Source organism: Mucor velutinosus (genome assembly GCF_035048745.1).
Source record: "Mucor velutinosus strain NIH1002 chromosome Unknown tig00001544, whole genome shotgun sequence".
NCBI lineage: Eukaryota > Fungi > Mucoromycota > Mucoromycetes > Mucorales > Mucoraceae > Mucor > Mucor velutinosus.
Window position 1 is genome coordinate 915,974 of NW_027041908.1, and position 24,384 is coordinate 940,357.

Here is a 24,384-nt window from a genome sequence, read left to right on the forward strand (position 1 = left end):
AGTTGAAAAAAAAGCTTAATGTCACATGTAACATCATGTATCACAACGAAAGTTTAATAAAGAAAAATTCGTTGTAATATTTCAGGGGCAATCGTCGTATGGATGTAAGGTTTGTGGGCGTAAAAATAGAGAAAGCATCTTGTGGCCATTCTGTCTCTCGAGAATCATCAGGCTGAAATAAGATATGGAGGCTTCTCACATGATGACGAACCTGATGCACTTTGCATATTGTAATGTAGCTATGGATGACGAGAAAACCATGCATATTTTGAAAGTGTACATGATTTACATAATGCCTGAGCAGACGAAATGTATCAAAACCCCGGATTTTTCATATATTTGTTTAGTACTGCATGTCAAACGATTCGTGTGAATGGATGTGGTGTCATGCCTATTCCTTGTGTTTATTGCACATATTACAGATAAATATGGTTAACTCGTTGATGCACAATAGGCTTTCAGTGTATAAAATTATGTGTCTGAAAAGCAGATAAATATTAAGGCACAGTACGCGAAGAGCTGCGATTGTGCCTGAAGCAGTATTAGCAACAGCAAACCAAATGATTTTTAACCATCTTGCATTTTTCATTATAGGTACTCATAGATCTTCGCTTGAACAATGGGTATGTCAAGCAAATCCCAATATCATGCTTTGTTTTATTGTTTACATTGTGGAACAATTCAACTACCAAAGCTATAAAAGTTATAATCAGCCCATCTTACTGGGGTTTCTAGTAGTTCTGCTGGAACAGGTGTGGCCAACGCCTCAAAATTTTCATCAGGAACCACATGACCCACAGGACCAGAAGCTTCAGGCACCAGCTTAAAAACGTCATGATATTCAGCAGGCATCACTAAGGTTTGCTTTTCTTCAGATGCTCTCCTTGTCAGGCCTTTGATCACAAATTGATCAGACTTCTCCGTGTGAAGTCGAGGACGGTCATAGGTAGAGGTGTCGTTCATATTGAAATGGTTGCCAATCTGTGGGGATTCGTTTTGAGCCAGCAAATAATTAAGACATTCCTTGTATTCGACCTTTTTAAATTGTGCGTAGTGGGAATCAAACTAATTGGTATGAGTATACTGCTTAGCATCGAATTACAATGAATCCTACCTTTTCATGCAAAGCATCTTCCAGTGTCTTTACGGAGCCGTCCTCAGGATGAAGCGTTCTCCATGGATCACGGCATGATTCAGCTTTACATTCTTTGAGAACCACCAAGAGCGCATCCAGTCTGTTTGTAAGTTGAACATGGGCATTGTCGTCGTACAAGTTGTTCAATTCATAAGGGTCCTCTTTCAAGTTGTATAGTTCATGTTCCCCAGTACACCAAACAGCATACATGTCTTTTCAATACAACGTGTGAGTAAAGCTCTTATGGGTATGTCTATATTATACAACTTACAATCGTAGTCTTGAGCAATGACTCGCACTGTCTTATATGTATTAGGTCCAGATCCAGCACCGATAGGGAAGTAGTTTTCCGCATAGTTCTCCTTGGACCAGAATTCAACAGCAAAGCTTTCCTTGGAAACAGGTTTAGGATGATTCTCAAGGCTTTTAGTCAGTGGGATGACACCACCATCAACCCAAGAAGGCACATGTTCATCACCTCGAGCTAGGGCTAAAAATGTAGGCGCTAAATCATGATGAGAACTGACGATATGGCTTTCCTTTCCCTTGGCAATTCCTGGTCCGAAAACGATGAATGGAACACTAAAGTTTTAATCAGTATTCTGAAAGACGATAATATGGCCAGACTTTACTTGATATCTTCCTCCATGTTTGTACATTTGCCTGGATAAGCTCTGTGCTGGCCGAGATGATAGCTGCAATTGCATTGTATATATGAGCTTATTGTGCCATATACAACAAAATGCTTTGACCAGCATACTTACCCATTGTCTGCGCTGTATACGACATATGTATTATCTAGCTCTCCAGACTTTTCCAACTCTTCAAACACGGTGCCAACCAGCTCATCCACTGCCTGCAAAGCGCGAAGACGATTTCTATAGGCTTCATCAAACTCCTCTACCAACGTAGCATTCAGTTTCTCCAAATCCTTCCAATACGAAGCAGTTTTTGCTTGCTTGTCCGGGTTAAAATGAGGTGTACGAGGGATCTTTACATCCTTGAAATGATTCGCATGGCGAGCTGCAGGAACAGGTGATCGAGATGTAATGGTGCCATTTGAAAAGATTTCAAATTGGCCATGAGGCGCCATTGGTGCAACTATATTACAGTGAGTGGACAGGAAACGAGTGAAATGTCTACCGCATTACCCCATAAAAAGAAAGGATCATCTTGCTTTTGCACTCTCTTGAGAGCAGCGCGAGTTTTGGCGTGTATAATGTCGGTTTGATAAACATCCTTGTAATATACAGGAGTTTCGCCGTTGACTGAAAATACAGCAGTGTTGTAGATGTAGGTATAAGGATCTACTAATTGCTCTATTTGTGCGGATTATACATGTTAGTCATGGTATGACTCTGGATGCTTTTGGGTATTTGAACGAACCTTGGTAATTAAAGCTATTGTAGCACTTGATGATTAGTTCAAGTAGCTCTCAATAAAAGTAAACACCTTACCCCTTGGGTGTAGGCTTGTTGTAGTTCAAGACGTCGTACTCGTTCATTAATTTACCAATGTAGTTGGTGTTATAGCCAGCCTATGCCAATTTTTGATTTTAATAATTGCATTTTGCAATAGAACGTTCTGATGTACCTTTTGCAACCAGATAGGCAAGTAGTCCTCACCAAGCCTCAATCTGTTAAAGCGCTCATAACCACCAAAAGGTGGGAGCACATCTGTAATGCTACATAATCATGTCAACTGAAATGTGATTGCCTGAATTAAATCCAACTCACTTTGTGTTGTGGGCATACTGGCCTCTCAAGAGCCCTACTCGACTAGGACAACAAACAGCAATCGTGGCGTAATGGTTCTTATATGTAGTGCCTTGTTCAACGAGATATTTTTGGACATTGGGCATATAATCCAACGAGTTCATTCTATAGTCTTGATCGTCTGTAAAGATAAAGACAATATTTGGCTTCTTGTTATCTGTGGCGCCCTGGACAGCATTCAACGTTAACAAGGCAGCAGCGCCGAGTAGCAGAGTTAATGCTTTCATTTTGATAACCTGCTTCTTCACTTTTTCATGTAACATTTCCAATCGATATTTATATAATACTTTGATATCATATTTTGAATTTATAAGTAATATGTCGCAATCGCTCATTGTGTAGAGATCTTTTCCAGAGATTTGAACAATTTTTGAGCAGAAATTGCGTGCCAGAACCTTAATTCAGTAACACACCTTGAATAGGTAAGTGATCAGTGTACAACCTCCATAATACGGGATTATGTGTTACCTGACAGAATCAATAGGATGTTGTGGTCAATCAAAACTGGAGCCAAACGATTTTCCACAATGGTTCCATTTTATAATGCTTAATTTCCACAAAATTTTTTTAAACAACTATTTACTATACATCCTTGCAAACTATAAGCAACATCCTATCTCATATTTCTACAATTATAAACACGGTGCTATATCGCATGTAGATGTTTAATGAAATAGACAGTGATGAAAGAACAGAAAGTGTAAAATACGGATATCGCGAATTTGTCATTTCCATAATGCAACTTTAAAAACAAATCTTAGATATGTTCTTCTACTGCATAGAGAGAAAGCTACTTTGCGTATGATGTATGAACAAAGGTTCTCGGTGTTCAACGGGCCAGATAATGTTTGTATACAAAACACTAGTGATCAAAATAGAGTCGTGATTGATTTGTTTACAATGAGGCGTTACGTATGGCTCATGGCTAATTAGCTTCTAATTACTGCCATATCGATTTACTGTTTGGTGCAAGGCATACAATTCATGCAAAGGTGCCAAATTTCTCCCACAAGAAGGCTGGCCTTTACCGCTCAAAAGTTAAAAGCGTATTGGTTTAAGATAACTAAATATACATGAGCGAATAGTTTCTGCATAAATAAAAAACGTCTTCTACTAGCAGACGGATGTATCTTTGATTGTCTTTATAACCAACCAAAGGCCCAACCCCATATCTATACGCAAATTTGTCTAATCAGCTTCAGTGATACAACATTGGCATTCAAAGGTATAAAACGAGAAGGTGATTTCCATGGTGCTTTTATTATAAAAGAGAAATAAATAAGAGCTACTTTTTGGCGTTTTGCATCTCATTGAATTTGTTTACGAATTGCTTCTTTTTGAGTTTTCTGCGCTGAATCGTGTTGTTTTTTTGATGATTCTTGAGCTGTTGTAGTTTCATATCTGCGAGTTGAGTGTACACAACTTGTAGAGCTGCAATATGTGTCAAGAGCAAGTCTTGGAGGTCCAGCAGGCTCTCATTTCTGGCAAGAGCAGTGCTTTGTAGAACGCTTAGAGCTTTCAGTAGCTCATTATAACAGTCCTTTTTTGTTTTGTTGGTGTTGTTCATCATATAGGAAAGAAAGAAGGCAAAAAGGAGGAACACGATGTAAAAAAAGTCCCTACCTGTTTATACGAATGTCTCATCATCTTACTGAATTCATTTGCATATGACACTACTATCACCAAATGTTTAGTTTATCCATAATGAGCAGATGAAACATGTTTACATGGGGTAAAATAATGAAAATAATGAAACTGTTGCGGTTGCCAAAGATGCTACAGAGCATGATATGCGTATGTACACAATCAATTCTTTCCAGATTGCATGAATTTTCTTATCTTCGCCACAGTACTACTCGATATAGGGCAATGGTTTGGAAAGAACAATGTAGGTGCCCTCGCAAAGAGCTGAATATGTCAATGTTGATTATGGTAGGCTACCTTGATGTTCATCGCTAAGAGATTTTAGTACCGAAGTATCTTTGACAGCACCACCTCCTTTGCCAAAGAAAAGTATTTCTTTGAGAGATGCATTCAAAAGAAGATAGCATAACGATCTTTAAGTTAGTGATGTCGGAACAAATTGAAGCCAAGCACCAGATATCATGAAAGACTTCCTCAGCTTAATTTCGTTCAGGACAAACGTACTAGTCGGTGTACCCCATGCTGTTGATCGAGAAGTTTCATATGTATTGCTGCTTTTAATGTACATATGCATTAGCAAAATCAAGCTTTCTATCAAAATTCAATCCTGTTCTCTTGGACACAATAATGTGCAATCATTTCAGCTCACCGCTGCCAAATTTCACTGGATAAAAAGAAGAATGAGAATTATTTGTTAAAAGCTATTAATTGTTTGTAATCACTTGTAATAGATTGATAGACAAGGTATTGCAAAACGTTGCGTCTAAAAGCGCTTGACGGTAATTTGCTTCATTGTTGTGTGGTTAAGTTTTAAAGCTGTGCTGCACATTGTACGAAAAAAAAGGGAGGGGATCAGCTATTCCAGTCCTATTATGTTAAGATTAGAGCTTTTATATCAGAACCATTAGATGGCCATGTTGAGGGGCTGCTAAGCATATAAACGAGCCTTCAGTCGCTACGCTAACTGTCAAAGAATTAAGCAAGGAATGTGTAAAGTAACCAATATTTTCTAAAACAGTATTTTTTTTTTGCTCTACAAAATGAACCTCATTTGGGCACCTACTACGGTACTTCCTTTCAGGAGCTGGTTTTTAAACACCCAGGCTGGAGTTTATAGTGTAATGAAATTGCCACTTAAACGCAACTTGATTGAAAACTGGAATTCATCAACTATCACTCATTCAAATTCATGCTATTCGAATTTACCAATAAAGCGCTCAAATGTGCATCAACAACCATTTAAACATACTACAGTAAAGATGCACGCTTATCGCACATCGTGTGAATGAATCACTCCTGATCACATTGTATTCCATCACACCCATGATGGTCGTAATAAGAGATGTTATCTTTATCCAAATAAAATCAAATCAATAACAAGCATATTCAAATATGACATCTATGCCCTGCTGCCGTAGTTGCACAATACCCTAGATAAAAGGTTCTACATTTCAATAACAAACATCACACCTTAAACTCTCAAGGTTGCATTAAATCATGCTACGGCGATAGCTTCCCCAAGTCCATCAAGGTTGCTCAAATCAATCCTTACGGTCAGGCTCTCGCATTGATTACCACTTTAAATCAAGCATCAACAACATTTGCCAGCTATTGCAATAGCAGCACCTATTGCTCTCTATTATCACTAATCCTACAAACTATTTGCAAATATATAAATGCTCTTCTTTTTACTCAGTTCCAGGAGCTTCAGTTCGTTTTACAAACAAATAAAATAGATTTGATTTCTATTGTATTTTACTATTGCTTATTCTTTTCGTAATATCCATTAGACCTGATCTCACTGCACCTAATATACTGCTGTACAAATATGACTTTCTTCACGTAGTGGCTATATTAAAGAATATCCCTCACATAAAACTGTGTGATGAATAATTGCATCTTATCTTACTTTTGAATAAAGAAAAACTTAAATTGTATCTATTTAGATACCTCTTTTATTACAAACACAAACTATTATAAGTGACAGACCAATAGGAATTCGACTAGTTGTGACCCTTTGCTACTTTAACCTCTCCGCCAATCAAATCGCTTAAAAACTCCGCTGACCTAAAAAAAATTTTGCGAGGGTTTCCCCCTGTTTGGATGTGAGGCAAAAATTTAAGCTCCGCTATATATAGCAATATAGCTGTTACTATCATCAAATTTCCCTCAGGTGCTAGAGCATGCCTTACTTACACCACCTAGCTTTAAATTCAGGCATTGAGACCCTCAATCATCACTAAAGTAAGTAGCGATAACCAAGTGGAGGCAGCCTATCTACCTCCTAACCTCGGATAAGTTCTTGTTGAGCTTCAGTGATAGGCACATCCACCACAACGTAAAAAAGTATGCTTCAAAGAAACATAAAAATAATAAAAGAAAGAAGAAAAGAACATACTACTATAAGAATATAGTAGTACATAGGCAAAAAAGGGATACTCACACAAAGTGAATCAAAGAAAAGTATAACAAACACAACATCAGAGAAGTTCAGAACATCTCGTTGTTGTTGCAACAAAAACGCATACATGAGCAATATGCATGGCAATAGTCGGATGTAAAGCAACATAACCAACAAAAGAAGAAGAAAAGCGTAACAAAGTAAACATCATGAATGCATTATCATGACAAAGGAAGCAATAATACAAGCGTTCAAAGAAGTTTTATATCATTGCGACTAGAAGAAAGAAGATACTTACCACTTACCACCACCAGAGATAGACCAGAGGATACGCAATCACAGAATATAGACCAGAGAACTAGCATGAACCAAAGACAGTAGACCAGAAAAGACCAGATTAGCAGCAGCAACACCAGTACCATAGACAAACTAAAGGACAAACGCCATCAGCAGAGACCAGACAAAGGCCAAAGAAGATACTTACCACTTGTCACCTCCACAGATAGACCAGATACTACGCAATCACCAGGTATGAACCAGAGAGCGAGCATGCACCAGATACAGTAGATCAGGAAAGACCAGATTAGTAGTAGCAGCAGCAGCAGCAGCAGAAGCGCCATAGAAAAACCGAAGAACGAACGACACCAGAAACCAGAGAAAGACCAAAGAAGCAATCACCAGAGTTAAACCAGAGGACAATCATGCACCAAATACAGTAGACCAGAAAAGACCATGTTAGCAGCAAAAGCAGCAGCAGCAACACCAGCATCATAGAAAAACTAAAGAATGAACGCCGTCAGCAGAGACCAGACAAAGACAAAAGAAGTTACTTACCTCTTATCACCACCACAGGTAGACCATAAGAGTATAGGCAATCACCAGATATAAACCAGAGAATGAGTATGCAGCAAAGAAAATAGAGCAGGAAAGACCATATTAGCAGCAACGGCAGCAACACCAGCTCCATAGAAAAACCAGAGAACGAACGACACCAGAGACCAGACAAAAACCGGAGAAGCAACCACTAGATATGATAAACCAAAGATGCAGACAGCAGAGAGAGCAGAAAAGGAATGGCAGCAGCACCCACGTCAAACAGGCAAAAAAAATTATCAAAACCTAATAAACAAACTCAATTAATGTTAATTCTACGCCTTCCAGTGCTCGTTATCGAATGGTACCTAATATATTCCACTTCAAAGAAGCAGTATTAAGTTCTTCCAACAGTGCAAGACAGAGTTATCGGGAGCTAGAGTGTTATTATCAATCAAACGGTGTCCAAAACCACCATGGTTTGATACTAAAACACGTTTTGCAAAAAGGGTAAAAAAACGGGGTTACGGAAAAATGAGAGGGCACCCTATCCGACGTCACGACCAGTAGATTTGGTCTCAGTCGTCTTGTACCGTAGCAGCCGTAACTGCGGCAGTTTAATCTGAAATTGTGCAGTGGTATTTTCGTGTTCAAACTTGACTTGATCTCACATCCTTTAAACGTTTTTGCTTAACTTGACTATGAAAACTGTCGTTGTCACACCCAACCTTCTAATACAACTCTAGAAAACTAAAGAAGCCGCATCGAATGGTGCTAATTACGTTCAGCTTCCAGACCGAAAATAGTGAGCAATCTCCAAAAATATGAAAACAGGTTTTCTGATAATATGTCTAACTTTAGCATACGAAAGTCTCATAGAAAGTGATTTTAATGTTGCATTTCATCTTTACGGCCAATTTGATCTAATATGTATCTTAGAAAAAGTTTTCATTTTTAAGGTGAAAAACGCGATCGTTTGATTTTCAAGAATCTTCCCTTGCTAATACTCATTGTGGAATACATCCACTATGATCTGCATTCCGACAGTTCATCCAGTTACCAGATTTAGATATAAACTGTATGTACACTGGATTAGATGTACGATATCGATTTATACTATGATCATGAGAAGATATGGACTTCAGATACGCTAGTACTATAAGATTCATACTATATAAGATATAGGCTATAGATGGCACCACGGACATGGATGGCACTATAGACTTATACTTGTATTCCGACATTGACTACGGATGTTTACCATATCTGGATAGGCACCAAGATTAATGCAATATGAGCTTGTTGCTTCAGATGTGCACTTCATGATCCACGCTATAAGACACATGCTTATATCCGTGATACTAGCTACAGATACTTTATGTACTACAGACTTGTACTATATATGAGACATGCTATAGACATGCATACGATATGCTATAGACATGCCATATATCCAGATACATGCTAAAGATGTATGCTTAGCGATATACACTCAGATATGTACTATTAATATAGACTAAGAAGACTGTACCTATCGGATACATGCTGCTAGATCGATATTAATTATCCTTATGGAAAGGATAGATCAGGGTACTTCGGATGAGAGTCTAATTATTCATCCAGACAGAGCTAAATCATGATTAGCTTGCTGGAGTTGTCTTTTAGCATGATTAGACATTAGTTGATCTGAGTTGACTTATTTGTCAATCTAATTAATAGAACTTTTATCCATTGTTATAGTATATAAGAAGGATCATCTACCTGGCCAGTAGAGAGACTTCAGTTTACTTTACACCTGTCAGTTTGATAATAAAATATACCTTTATCAAGTTGACATTACTGTTTTTTTATTCTTTTTTTTTTCCGTGAATTTTAGTCTGTAAAGCCTCAAATTCCACATTTTTTTCAACTCAAAGGTTATCACTTTTACACTTTATCTTATACTCTACATTTTATTATTCTACTTTAAAAACTATTTTTATCATGTCTCACAACCAATACAACGCTACTGAAAACACTCAAGAGGATATTGCTCAAGACTCTATCCGTGTTTCTTCTCCTTATGACTCATCTATGCAAGTGGATGAGCACGCTCAACTTTCTGCAGTTGATCATCTTCTCAAGAAGATTGACACTGCTCAGGCTCGCTTGGATCAGATCCATCGTAACGCTGGTGATACTTACACTGAGGAAGAACGCTTGGCGGCTGATGAAGCATCTGCGTCTATCGAATGGCTCAGCAAGCAAGTCAGTGCAATTACTAAAAGGGCTGATTCCAAAGCAAGACCTGTCAATCTCAATGAGATCCCCCGTTTCCAGGTGGTAGGACAAGCTAAGCATTGGCCTGACCATCCTCGATTCACCACAGTCGATCATTTCTTCAGTGCGTTTGAGAACGTCATCAGAGCATCCGGTAATGAAGTAAATTTGGTTTGGAAACGCTACGTGCCTGTTTCACTGCCATTTGACTTCGAATCATGGACCAAGAATGATCTTCTGGCATGTAATGATTGGGATCAAGCCAAGGCATTGTTCCGCAAACATTTTGGTGCTCCCATCAACTCTGAGGAATCCATGGCCAAACTCTTCAGCATGCGCATGAAGAACAATGATACTCTACAGGACTATACGAATAAGTTCATGAAGTACGTCAAGGATTGTGGCTTCCCTCCTAACAGCAACATGTTAGCCAAGTTCTATCAGTTCACGCTGTTACGCAAGAATCAGCAAATGATGGTCAACCAAATGTCCGTCAAGCATGGTTCCAGCCACAAATGGACTATCAACGAGATCTATGAGTGTGTGCTGCCTTTGTTCCTTGTTGACGAGCAAAATCGTGGTGATGGCGATGTTGAGGATGACATCAGAGGTAAGCGTAAGGGTGGTTCAGGTGGTTCTGGTTCGAGAACAAAGATGGCAAGGGTATCTGCCACTGGGTATTTCTGTGCGAAGCATGGCGGGAGCAATGCCAACCACAACACCATTGACTGTAAGTCAAGATTGAAGCACTTTGGCTCTGACAACAAGCCTAACCGGGCTACTACTGCTGCTCCGTATTCTATGAATTCCTCATCCTCTGATCCCAAAACCTGCAACTTTTGTGGTAAGCCCCGTGCTTACGGTCATCGTTGTCAAGAGTTCTACGACTGGAAGAAGGAGAGAGAATCAAGGAAGAACATTGGTGTGCATACTGTACAAACAACCACTGTTCGCAAGGACAACAAGTCTGGTTCTGGTTCTGAGACCAACGATGTTACCATGGAAAGTAGCACTGATTCTGACATTGGTGATGCTGTTGGAGATGTCACCATGGAGGAAATAGATGCTTGCTTGGACGAGATTGAAGCAGAGGATGCCTCGCTCAACTGTAAGTCTAATGTGAAAAATGTACCTGAAAGTTTCAATCCATTTCAGTTACTGACTCCTATTATTTTAGAGAGCAAAGAAGGAAAACCAGTCCGTTTGATCGCGAAAGTAGATACGGGATCAGATTCCACCTTCTTAAATAAAAACATTTTTCACAATAAACTACTATTCACTTCCCAAGATATTATTTCTGTTGAAGGCAATTTGAACTTTCTGAGTCATTCAGTAAAGAGATTGGGTAAAACACCAGCTATCAAGATAAGATATCTTAATGACATTGCATTTGATCACTCGTTTGAGCTATCCAATTTTATTCAGGACCTAGGCGATTTTGATGTGCTACTTGGTGTAGACACATTAAGTCGACTTAGAATTGGGCTAACTGGCGTTGCTCACAAGTTTGCTGATATTGGACATCTTACAGAGGAAGAGAAATCAGAGCTTCTTGAAAGCATCGATTTCGAAAATGTCAATTTTGATACTAAACATTCTATTGATCCAGAAACCGCATCAATCTTTGAATCCCAAGCTGAGGAGAATAAGTATATGAGCAACATCCAAGATGCTATTGATGAGAATCAGAGAATCAAGCCTGGAACGTTTTGTAACGTGCCTGAATCTGAGATCACTATACCAATCAAGGAGAATGTTGATTACTACGTCAAGCAATATCCGATCGCACATCATGCAATGCCCGAAATCGAAAAGCAATTGAATGAATGGCTGGATGCAGGAATTGTAGAACAGTGTAGACCTAACGGCTTATTCAACAGCCCTCTCATTGCAGTATCAAAGAAGGACAATGATGGCAAACCCACCAAAACTCGAGTTTGTATGGATGTGCGGAGGATCAACCAGCATATGCCCAACAATACAAACCAATTTGAGATACCAAATATACAGGATATCTTCATCCGGATCAAGCAGAAGGGGACAATATTTTCGAAAGTCGATCTGAAAAATGCATATTTTTCATTTAGAATTTCTGACATATCAAGAAATGTGCTTTTGTTCAATTTTAGAGGGAAATCGTATAGATGGTTAGGCTGCTGTTTCGGGTTGCGCCCAATCACATCTGTCTTTAGCTCTGTCATGAACATTTTGTTTTCTGATATGCCCAACGTGGAGGTCTATGTGGACGACCTATGCCTCGTATCTTCATCCTTATCCAGTCATTGCGAATTGATTAAGGAGGTGCTGAGACGCTTGACACATGCCAACTTAAAGATTGGTGTTGAAAAGTGCTCCTGGTTTCGATCTAGTATCTACTTGCTAGGCTTTGTAGTTGGTCCTCATGTTTCCAAGGTTGACATGCGACGTCTCTCTGACATTGATCATTGGGGTCCATGCAAATCTGCCAAACAGGTTAAACAACTAGCTGGTGTTATTTCATATTTGAGACCACACTGTAATGAAATAGCCACCCAAACGCAACTTAATTGAAAACCAAAGTTCATCAAATAGCACTCATTCAAATTCATGCTATTTGGATCTATTAATGAAAGCGCTCAAATGTACATCAAAAACCCATTTAAAAATACTAAAGTAAAGATACACGCTTATATCGCACATCGTGTGAATGAATCACTCCTGATCACAGTGTATTCAATCACACCCATGATGGTCGTAATAGGTGATGGTATCTTTATCCAAATAGAATTAAATCAATAACAAGCATATTCAAATATGACAACTATGCCCTGCTGCCATAGTTGCACAATATCCCAGATAAAGGATTCCATGCTTCAATAACAAACATCACACTTTAAACCATCAAGGTTACATTAAATCATGCTATGACGATAGCTCACCCAAGCCCATCAAGGTTACTCAAATCGACCCTTATGGCCAGTGCTCCTGCATTGACTACCACTTTAAATCAAACATCAACAACATTTGCCAGATATCGCAATAGCAGCACCTATTGCTCTCTATCATCACTAATCCTACAAGCTAGTTGCAAATGTATAAATACTCTTCTTTTTTTTTACTCAATTCCAGGATCTTCAGTTCATTTTATACACAAAATAAAATACAGTTGATTTCTATTGTATTTTACCTTTGCTTTATTTTTTTTGTGAAATCTATTTAAACCTGATTTCACTGCATTTTTTACAATATTCAAACTATATTTTATTAAACAAACCTTATCACAATGTCTGACAATACCAACAACTCTGGCTCTCCTTCTGTCCCCTCTGCTCAAGGTTCTCCTGCTCAACGTCAACCTGGTGACGATACCATTGAGCACACTAGGCAGCAAGTCCAGGCCATCCACTTGGATCAAGGTACTGATGTCGGACAACAACCTCAACCTTCAAACCATCAAGAGGATATTGCCATGATGGATGCTATGCCATTGCGATCCTCTCCTGTTCCTGCTTTGGCTAACCATGCTCCCAATGATGGTGGTGAATCCTCATCTCAAGTTACTTCTCATTTGTCTGCGTCGACATCATGTTCATCAGGTAATGCATCCTCCTCTGCTGCTGGTTCTAGCACGTTGAATTCCATCAAGAAATTGGTCTGGCGTCGGGATTCGTTTGTACGTCTGTTGCTGGACATGGTCGAGGGAACTGATATGAACAATGAGCACGGTCAAAAGCATATTGAAGATATGCGATCCAAGATTGAGGACCTGAATCGTCTGATCTCCACTGTCAAACACTCAGCCAAGCTATCCGAATCTAATGTCACCGCATCACTCACTGGTGACAATGAGGGCATCTCATTGTCCAAGCAAGACCTACCTAAATTCCAACTTCGTTCGCATGCCACCAAGTACTTTCCCAACGAAATCTCCTATGATTCGATTCATCATTTTCTGCGCTCCTTTGAGAAGGTAATTTCGTCTTCCGGAAAGGCAATCGAGGATGTCTGGCGCCGGTATATCCCTCTCACGATACCTTACGACTTGGATCTTTGGTTAAATCAAGAATTACTGAATGCTGAAACATGGGTTGCCGCCAAGGAAAAGTTCACATCAAAATTCAGTAATGCTGCTCTGCGTCTAGATGCTCGCCGGGAGGTACAAACGGCTACTATGAGACATGGTGAAACTACGGAGGAGTACTACAACCGTTTCGCTCGGGCTATGATGGAGGCAGGCTACTCATCTGAAGATACCACTCTTGGCGATACATTCTTGCTCGGCTTCCCCAATGAATGGCAGATCCAAATCAACGCTGTTCTCGGTGTTCACTTCCCTGGGTGTTCTAACTTCACCGCCAGTCAGATTGTCACCTGTGCCATGAACGTCCTCAACAGTCAAAAGTGTCCTGTTTCGTTTGTCAACGCAAAGCGACATGGTGGTTCTCGTGCTTCGTCCTCTTCATCCGGTTCATCTGGATTCTCTTCCTCTGCTGCTGCTTCTTCTTCTGCTCCTCGTTACTACTGCTCAAACCATGGAGGCTCTCAGGCCAGACATCACGAGAAGGACTGTCGTCTGAACAAAGGTGGTTCTTCATCAAGACGTGTAGTTGAAAAGGCAAACGTACCCAAGAAGGCCAGCGGAAACACTTTCTGCAAGTGGTGTGGCAAAACTTGGTTCCACGGTCACTCTTGCCCTGAATACCAAGCTATGAAGGGTTCGTTCAAGGTGTTGAGCGTGAGAAGAGAAAATAGTGGTCATCGACCCTATACAACTGGCTCCAGTAGTCAGAAACAAAAGCGTCATTCCCGTAATGGCAAAGGAAAGCAAAAGGACTCCGGGTCCAGCGAAAGTGACCTCTTCCGCGAGGCTATGGAAGACAAAGAATGTAAGTCTTCCACATCAAACAAAAACACTTTCAATTTAATAACACCATTGCTTCTCAATGACATTAGAATCATCGGAAAGGTGGATCCTGGTTCAGATGTTAGCATCATTAACAAATCCGTTTTGAATAAAAAATTCTCTACTATCAAAAATATCAAAGCATTGGGTGGTTATTTAACCTTTTTGAGCATGAACAAAGATGGTAGTGCATCTAAAGCTGAACGCATTGGAAGCACCGAACCCATCAAAGTAACTTATATGAATGGAATCACATTTGAACATTCCTTTGAAATCATTGACTTCAATGATTCCATGGCTGAAGAGTTTGATGTACTCCTAGGAGTCGACATCTTGCCTCGCCTCAACATCTATCTTAGTGGAGTAGCTCATTGCTTTCCTGACACCGAAAACGAAATTGCTCAATTCAAGAATATAAACTATGACACTGAAAACGTCTATAATCCAGAAAATGCTGATTATGGTACTTCTCAGGAACGTCACATCCTTCTACAACAGATCGAACAATCTCTGAATGCCAACAAGAACATCCCTGCTGACGCAGTATGTTCCATGCCTGAAAGTGTAGTGCATGTTCCTATATCCAATCCCAAGGATTGCTTCATTCGCCAGTATCCATTATCCATCAACTCGCATGCCGAGATTGACAAACAAATCAAAGAATGGCTTCAAAATAAGATTGTTGAACGCTGCAAACCCTCATCAGTGTTCCATTCACCTCTGATTACGGCGACAAAGAAGGATGAGAACGATCAACCCACCAAATTGAGAGTGTGTTGTGATCTCCGTCGCATCAATGCGTCCATTGATGACAATTACCATGAAAATTATGCGGTTCCCAAGATTCACGAAATCTTTGAACGAGTGTCCTCTAGCGCACGCATAATAAGTAAAATTGACTTACACCAAGCATACTATTCGTATGGTGTGCATGAAGCATCTCGCAACGCCCTTATATTCTCGCATAATGGCATTTTTTACAGATGGTGTAGGGCCCCTTTTGGCCTAAAATTTATGAGCTCTCTGTTCGTAAAATGCATGTCAATTTTATTCACTGGTTTATCCGACGAACTGAAATTCGAAATGGAAAAGAACATGGATCCTTCCCAAGTTGATCCAACCAAAGTATGGGGTGGCATCGAACACTACATAGATGACTGTGTCCTGCATAGTATCTGTGAGAAAAGCCACATCAAGCTTATCAATCTTGCCATTAATCGCTTGACATCCGTCAACCTGCGCATCAATGTGAAAAAATGTTCATGGTTCCAGACATCAGTCTTTTTACTAGGCTTTGTGGTTGGACCTGGCATACAAAAGATTGATATGCGTCGTTTATCTGACATAGACGAATGGCCCATTCCCAAAACTGCAAAACAAGTTCGCTCGCTTATGGGTGTCGTTTCCCATCTGCGAAACTTTTGTCCCATGCTGTCCAAGGTTGCTGAGCCCATCGATAGTCTTCGAAATGACAGTGACGTAAAAAAGAATTGGACACAATTGCATACTGATCGGTTCAATACCATCAAGCAAATACTGCTCTCAAACCAAATACTGCATGCTCCAGTGTTGGACGACAAAATGTTCCTCCAATGCGATGCTAGCCTCTATGGCATCGCTGCCTGTCTTTATCAAAAGGATAAACTGGGTAGAATCAAGCATATTGCATTTGTTAGCAGATCTCTCAACTCAGCTGAGCGCAACTGGTCTACAAACCGTAGAGAGTGTGCCGCTGTTGTCTTTGGATTCATCAAATTTAGATCGCTACTGTGGGGTCATAATGATATCGAGGTCCTGACCGATCATTTGGCATTGACCTACATGTTCACATCTACTTCACTAAACAGTACGCTCCAGAGCTACTTGGAAATCTTGGGAGAATTTCACTTCACAATTTCACATGTGAAAGGCATTGAAAATGTTCTCTGTGATGCTCTCTCAAGGGTATATCCAATAATTGATGAAGACAAATGGCTGGAAGATGAAAATGATCGACAGATGAGAAAACTGCATAAGCTCATTCTGATCAAAAGGGACACCAACAAAAAGATTGAAGTAAACCGTCAACGCACAGTCTATTCTCAGGACCGCAATCTCAACGTACTTGCTGTGAAACTAAATAGCAAAGAATTCCAGAATTCTACAACGGATTACATTGCTCCTCCAGAAGCAGATCGGGCTCAAATCATCAAAGATGCACATAAAATAGGCCATTTTGGCATTGAGTCTGTGGTTCAACATATCCACACGTATTTGGGTTTACATTGGAACACCATCTACGCTGATTGCAAGGAAATACTTAAAGCATGTCCTGAATGTGCAAAGCACAACGTCGCTCGTCGAGGTTTCAACCCTGCTAAAAGCATCGTCAGCTTTGACGCCTTTGATCACATTGCTATGGATATCTTAGGTCCTATGTCGATCACCGATAAGGGAAATGTTTATGTGCTGGTTGTGATTGATCTCTGTACTCGCTACATTATAGCTCGTCCAATTCCTAACAAAAATGGCGCTACAGTCGCTCAAGCCATACTATCCATCTATGGTGACTATGGTGTTGCTGTTAGCATCCAACAAGCTGACAACGGCAAGGAATTTAAATCCAATCTCATAGATCACTTCACAAAAACGCTCGGCATCAAGCAGCGACATTCTCTTCCTTACTACAAACAATCCAATGGTAGTGCTGAGAACGCTATCAAACAATTCGAGCATACGCTACGCAAAATGTGTGGTAATGACACGCATAACTGGGATGATCGCGTACCCATCGTCCAACTTGCACTCAACATGAAAGTCAAAGAGCGTACTGCCAGTACCCCATTCAGTCTCATGTTTGCTCGTCAAGTTAACGTCAATCCCAATCCAAATAAACTCAACCTCAATGGACGTCCTGCACTATCCATTCAAGAGCTCCAACAGCGTATCGAACACATGAATACCATCGTGTTTCCTGCTCTCCAAGAGCGTACACAACGGCTTGCTGAGGAATACAATAAGCGTATGGATAAACGTCGATACATCCTACCTGAACTAGCCTTTGACTCTCCTGTCATGGTCCGCCTTGAAGAAGGTCGTTCATCCAAACTCGCGCCTCTCTATGCTGGCCCATATTTCGTTGTCAAGCGTACCCAAGCTGGCAATTACATTCTAAAAGACGAAACCAATTCTCTCATGCATCGTGAATATACTCCTTCTGAACTCAAACCTGTCAACATTGATGAAACTACCATTGAAGACGAAATCTTTGAAGTTGAGGACATTCGCGATCATCGCTACCGCGATGATGATGAGATCGAATACCTAGTTAAATGGGCTGGTTATTCTGAACGTGAAAATGAATACATTACAGCTGATCTGTTCTCCTCTCCCATTCCAATCAAAAAATACTGGGAAAAGGTCAAGCTCAACAAGGAACTGCAACATCAAAGACATGCACCACTACCTACAAACAAACGCCCCTCAAAACAGGCTGGTAACAAGCGAAAAGCAGGCACTGATCACACAAGCCGCGAAAACACTCGCCGCAAACATTAGTAGCTTCCAGCTTTCCTTCCTCCACTGCCTTCGGCACTTGTTTCTCTGCTCTTGCTTATATCTATGTCTTCCTTCCTTCTACATGTTCCAATCAAATCACGTTTGGTCGTCTAAATTCATATCTCTGTCAACTTTTTCCCCACAAAAAGTTTGGCTGGGGGCAATGTAATGAAATAGCCACCCAAACGCAACTTAATTGAAAACCAAAGTTCATCAAATAGCACTCATTCAAATTCATGCTATTTGGATCTATTAATGAAAGCGCTCAAATGTACATCAAAAACCCATTTAAAAATACTAAAGTAAAGATACACGCTTATATCGCACATCGTGTGAATGAATCACTCCTGATCACAGTGTATTCAATCACACCCATGATGGTCGTAATAGGTGATGGTATCTTTATCCAAATAGAATTAAATCAATAACAAGCATATTCAAATATGACAACTATGCCCTGCTGCCATAGTTGCACAATATCCCAGATAAAGGATTCCATGCTTCAATAACAAACATCACACTTTAAACCATCAAGGTTACATTAAATCATGCTATGACGATAGCTCACCCAAGCCCATCAAGGTTACTCAAATCGACCCTTATGGCCAGTGCTCCTGCATTGACTACCACTTTAAATCAAACATCAACAACATTTGCCAGATATCGCAATAGCAGCACCTATTGCTCTCTATCATCACTAATCCTACAAGCTAGTTGCAAATGTATAAATACTCTTCTTTTTTTTTACTCAATTCCAGGATCTTCAGTTCATTTTATACACAAAATAAAATACAGTTGATTTCTATTGTATTTTACCTTTGCTTTATTTTTTTTGTGAAATCTATTTAAACCTGATTTCACTGCACACACATCCCAAATCTGTCAAAACTGATGGCGCCTATTGATGCTCTACGAAATGATCCAGATGCTGGTAGCAAATGGACTGAGGAGCACACCAAACGACTTGAGATTATCAAGAAGGTCTTGTTATCTGAAGCTTTACTGACTGCACCAGACATGAATAAGAAATTTTATCTTGAATGTGATGCTAGCTTATATGCAGTTGCAGTCATTTTGACGCAGCGCGACGATCAAGGACGCACAGTCTATGTGGCGATGTTGAGCAAATCTCTGACCAAATCCCAACAGAACTGGCCTGTCCTGAGACGAGAACTGTATGCCGTGTTATTCGGTTTAGTTCGTTTACGACCCTTATTGTACGGGCACCCTGAGATTGAGGTTATGACAGATCATCGAGCTCTGATTTATATCTACACATGTAAATGTCCTACTAGAGTCATTCAAAATTACATGGAGATTTTAAACGAGTATCCCCAACTGCAATTCACTCATATCAAGGGCTTAGACAACATCTTACCTGACAAACTTAGTCGCTTGTATGAACCTTTAGAAGATCATACAGAGCTGGCGGGAGACAGTGATAAGAAAATTGCTAAATTACAAAAGAATATCATGAGAAGCAAAGGCTCCAAGAAACGATTCATTGGCAACAATAAGCAAACAAAGCATTATCTAACCAAGAACAAAGTAGTCTATAATAAAGACAAGCACTTGAATGTACTTGCTATGAAGATCAAGGAGGGCAATTATGAAAGCGTTGCTTACATTGCACCACCTGACAATGAGAGAGACCAACTGCTTCGTGAAACTCATGAATTTGGACACTTTGGTGCCGCTAGTATTGTCAAGAAACTACATGAAGAAGGTATTCATTGGACAGGTCTATATGATGATGCAAAGGCAATTTGTCAATCATGTATGGAATGTGCAAGACACAATGTAGTTCAAAAGGGTTATCATGAACTGAGAAACGTTGTAGCGTATGGTCCATTTGATCACATAGGCATTGACTTTCTTGGTCCGTTAACTCCAACCAACAATGGCAATATATATATATTAGTTGTATACGACATTTGCACCAGATTTATTATAACTCGTGCATTGCCCAACAAACAAACCGATACTGTCGCTAGAGCTCTGACTACCATCTTTGGAGACTTTGGCGTAGTACAAATACTACAATCTGATAATGGACGTGAATTCAAGAGTGCTTTGATGAGCGAGATCGGTAAAGCACTTGGCATCAATCAAAGATACTCTACGGCTTTCCACGCTAGGGGCAATGGTGCATCCGAATCAGGTGTTAAAAATATTCTTAATGCACTTCGTAAGATGGTCAGTGAACACATCTATGACTGGGACTCGGTTCTACCTGGAACTCAACTGGCTATAAACACAAAAATTAGGTATCGCACTGAGAGTGCACCTTTTCAATTGATGTTTGCTAGACCATTGAATAGATTCGTAGACTACGATGATCCTAAGATCAAGGACAACTTACCAAAGAAACCTATGACTCTCGGTGAGCTACGCAAGAAGGCAGAGATTATGAACCAGGTTGTCTTTCCAGCTATTAACCAAAGAACACAACGCATTATTGAAGAGCAAGCAACGCGATTCAATAAGCATCACAAGATTACACACTTCAAAGTTGGTGATTGGGTTATGGTAAGACTTCCGCATAGAGAAAGCAAACTTGAGGCCGCTTATGATGGACCTTATCAAGTTGTTCAAAAGAAAAGATCTACATATGTGTTGAAAGACGATATGAATGAACTACTACATCGCGACTATGTGCCATCTGAATTGAAGCTGGTAGCAATCGACGAGTCTATCATCGAACAAGAAGTATATGAGGTTGACGAGATCAGAGCGCATCGTGGTCCTGAACACAATAGAGAGTATTTGGTAAAATGGAAGACATTTGGAGAAGCTGCCAACTCCTGGGAAACTGCTGCATCGTTCAACAACCCTCAAACCATTCGTAAGTACTGGGCAAAGATCAAGGAATATGAGCTGCTTGAGAAGAGAAGACAGGCACTAAATAGTGACACTGCTTCCTCCAAATCAAAGCGTAAGCGTGATAATTCTGACAAGCGTTTGAGAGGCTCTAAGAGACTCAACGTTGCAGAACAGTAAAGTGATGTTTGTCATGGGATATATCAGGGCAACATGCAAATTGCAGTAGCACCTTTAGACTATCACATTGCGTTATATCTTTGTCAGCGAATGCGAAATACAGATCATTGATCGTTTACATAATTCTTTGAATTAGTCAACATGCGTTGAAACTGGTGGGGGCAAATGTGGAATACATCCACTATGATCTGCATTCCGACAGTTCATCCAGTTACCAGATTTAGATATAAACTGTATGTACACTGGATTAGATGTACGATATCGATTTATACTATGATCATGAGAAGATATGGACTTCAGATACGCTAGTACTATAAGATTCATACTATATAAGATATAGGCTATAGATGGCACCACGGACATGGATGGCGCTATAGACTTATACTTGTATTCCGACATTGACTACGGATGTTTACCATATCTGGATAGGCACCACCGAGATTGATGCAATATGAGGAGCTTGTTGCTTCAGATGTGCACTTCATGATCCACGCTATAAGACACATGCTTATATCCGTGATACTAGCTACAGATACTTTATGTACTACAGACTTGTACTATATATGAGACATGCTATAGACATGCATACGATATGCTATAGACATGCCATATATCCAGATACATGCTAAAGATGTATGCTTAGCGATATACACTCAGATATGTACTATTAATATAGACTAAGAAGACTGTACCTATCGGATACATGCTGCTAGATCGATATTAATTATCCTTATGGAAAGGATAGATCAGGGTACTTCGGATGAGAGTCTAATTATTCATCCAGACAGAGCTAAATCATGATTAGCTTGCTGGAGTTGTCTTTTAGCATGATTAGACATTAGTTGATCTGAGTTGACTTATTTGTCAATCTAATTAATAGAACTTTTATCCATTGTTATAGTATATAAGAAGGATCATCTACCTGGCCAGTAGAGAGACTTCAGTTTACTTTACACCTGTCAGTTTGATAATAAAATATACCTTTATCAAGTTGACTTTACTGTTTTTTTATTCTTTTTTTTTCGTGAATTTTAGTCTGTAAAGCCTCAAATTCCACACTCATAGAAAAACGATGATTTTCATGAATTTGCAGCGACCCAAAAAGAATTGAGATAATGCATCAGGAAGTAAAGCGTGGCCAAGGCGAGGCGTGTAGTGCTATTCCAAGCGTCCAAAACGCTATGTGGCATCAGTTATTCGTGCTTGAAAACGGCTAGATCTGAACAGGATTCGACCTAAAACGACGGCGTAGTAGGTTGTATTGTCGGAGAAATAAGTAAATTACAGTTCTGTCTGATGTCCCTGAAGTTCTGCATTGTATGGAACCTAGTTTTTATGTGATATATGCTTTTATGCGTGTTGTGCCAGAAGGGCTACAACTGTATATAAAGATTAAGGTATTCTTGATGGGTAGATATGTCTGTGTTGTGCAGCATCATGGACAAGCTATGATAATTGAGGTGCATCTCAGCAATCTATATACTGAGGTTCACCAGATGTGATAAGCGTTGTACAAGATAAATTGCTACTTTAGCATTCAGAACTTAGTATAAATAGAGTAACTCTTGTCTTCATCAATAAATCTTTAGTTTTTGTGTCTGATCTTATTCAAATAAGTCTTTTCTTATTTTTATAATATCGAACATTTTTTATAAGCTACAAATAATAATCTTTTTATTCTTTGTGCTTAACAGTATGTTTTATGATCAAACTGACAGGTGTAAAGTAAACTGAAGTGTCTCTACTGGCCAGGTAGATGATCCTTCCTATATACTATAACAATGGATAAAAGTTCTATTAGTTAGATTGACAAATAAGTCAACTCAGATCAACTAATGTCTAATCATGATTCAGCTTTGCCTGGATAAATATATAGACTCTCATCCAAAGCACCCTGATCTATCCTTTCTATAAGAATAATTAATATCGATCTAGTAGCATGTATGCTGTATCCACACATATAACTGTTCCTGAATCATAATGTCGTAGATTGAATTCAGTAATAAACTATGCACATATGGAGCATATGTAAATAAGCTGTATTAACTTGCAAACGATAACCTTGATATTCACATAAGCTAATAAGTTTCAGTAAGCTATTCTCTATATGTCAAAAGATAGCAGATAAGGAATGTATGTAATTAACGTTGCCAAGAGCAACTAAAGATATTTAGACTGATCATCTATATCTGAAATAATTACCATTTAGCATAAGTGAGGATTGACACTAAAACTTAGCATGAGAACACCATTCTAGACGGGTGTGTAAGCAATCCATAAATCATACATATAAATAGCAGTAGACATTCACTCTTCCCTCTCCTCTTCATCTGATTTTACGAAAACAAACTTATATCCATTCTCACGTACTTTCAGATTTACAACAATGTATCCGATAGGTACAGTCTTCTTATTAATCTATATTAATAGTACATATCTGAGTTTATATCGCCGAGCATACATCGTTAGCATGTATCTGGATATATGGCATGTCTATAGCATGTCTCATATATAGTACAAGTCTGCAGTACATAAAGTATCTGTAGCTAGTATCACGGATATAAGCATGTGTCTTATAGCGTGGATCATGAAGTGCACATCTGAAGCAACAAGCTCCTCATATTGCATCAATCTCGGTGGTGCCTATCCAGATATGGTAAACATCCGTAGTCAATGTCGGAATACAAGTATAAGTCTATAGCGCCATCCATGTCCGTGGTGCCATCTATAGCCTATATCTTATATAGTATGAATCTTATAGTACTAGCGTATCTGAAGTCCATATCTTCTTATAGTATAAATCGATATCGTACATCTAATCCAGCGTACATACAGTTTATATCTAAATCTAGTAACTGGATGAACTGTCGGAATGCAGATCATAGTGGATGTATTCCACAAGAATAAACCTTTGGGGCTCAGATGGTAATTCTTTTTA

The 24,384-nt window shown here is 39.5% G+C and overlaps 4 protein-coding genes across 4 annotated transcripts; 3 read left to right on the plus strand and 1 right to left on the minus strand.

Annotated features, from left to right (window-relative positions):
- Positions 1–681: 681 nt before the first annotated feature.
- ATC70_005607 (uncharacterized protein) lies at positions 682–3,137 on the minus strand (the record flags this gene model as incomplete). The annotated part of the gene is made up of 10 exons (XM_064824892.1): positions 682–1,065; positions 1,115–1,347; positions 1,407–1,717; positions 1,768–1,830; positions 1,900–2,236; positions 2,287–2,454; positions 2,522–2,535; positions 2,593–2,672; positions 2,729–2,819; positions 2,872–3,137. The coding sequence occupies 10 exons, from the start codon at positions 3,135–3,137 to the stop codon at positions 682–684; spliced, it is 1,947 nt and encodes a 648-aa protein (XP_064680269.1).
- Positions 3,138–9,751: 6,614 nt separating this feature from the next.
- Positions 9,752–12,577, plus strand: NOP1_2 (Small subunit processome complex component; the record flags this gene model as incomplete). The annotated part of the gene is made up of 1 exon (XM_064824893.1): positions 9,752–12,577. One exon carries the CDS (start codon positions 9,752–9,754, stop codon positions 12,575–12,577), a length of 2,826 nt encoding a protein of 941 aa, XP_064680270.1.
- A 712-nt stretch (positions 12,578–13,289) lies between these two features.
- On the plus strand, positions 13,290–18,446 carry NOP1_3 (Small subunit processome complex component; the record flags this gene model as incomplete). The annotated part of the gene is made up of 1 exon (XM_064824894.1): positions 13,290–18,446. One exon carries the CDS (start codon positions 13,290–13,292, stop codon positions 18,444–18,446), a length of 5,157 nt encoding a protein of 1,718 aa, XP_064680271.1.
- Positions 18,447–19,337: 891 nt separating this feature from the next.
- ATC70_005610 (uncharacterized protein) lies at positions 19,338–21,446 on the plus strand (the record flags this gene model as incomplete). The annotated part of the gene is made up of 1 exon (XM_064824895.1): positions 19,338–21,446. One exon carries the CDS (start codon positions 19,338–19,340, stop codon positions 21,444–21,446), a length of 2,109 nt encoding a protein of 702 aa, XP_064680272.1.
- Between the last annotated feature and the right edge of the window lie 2,938 nt (positions 21,447–24,384).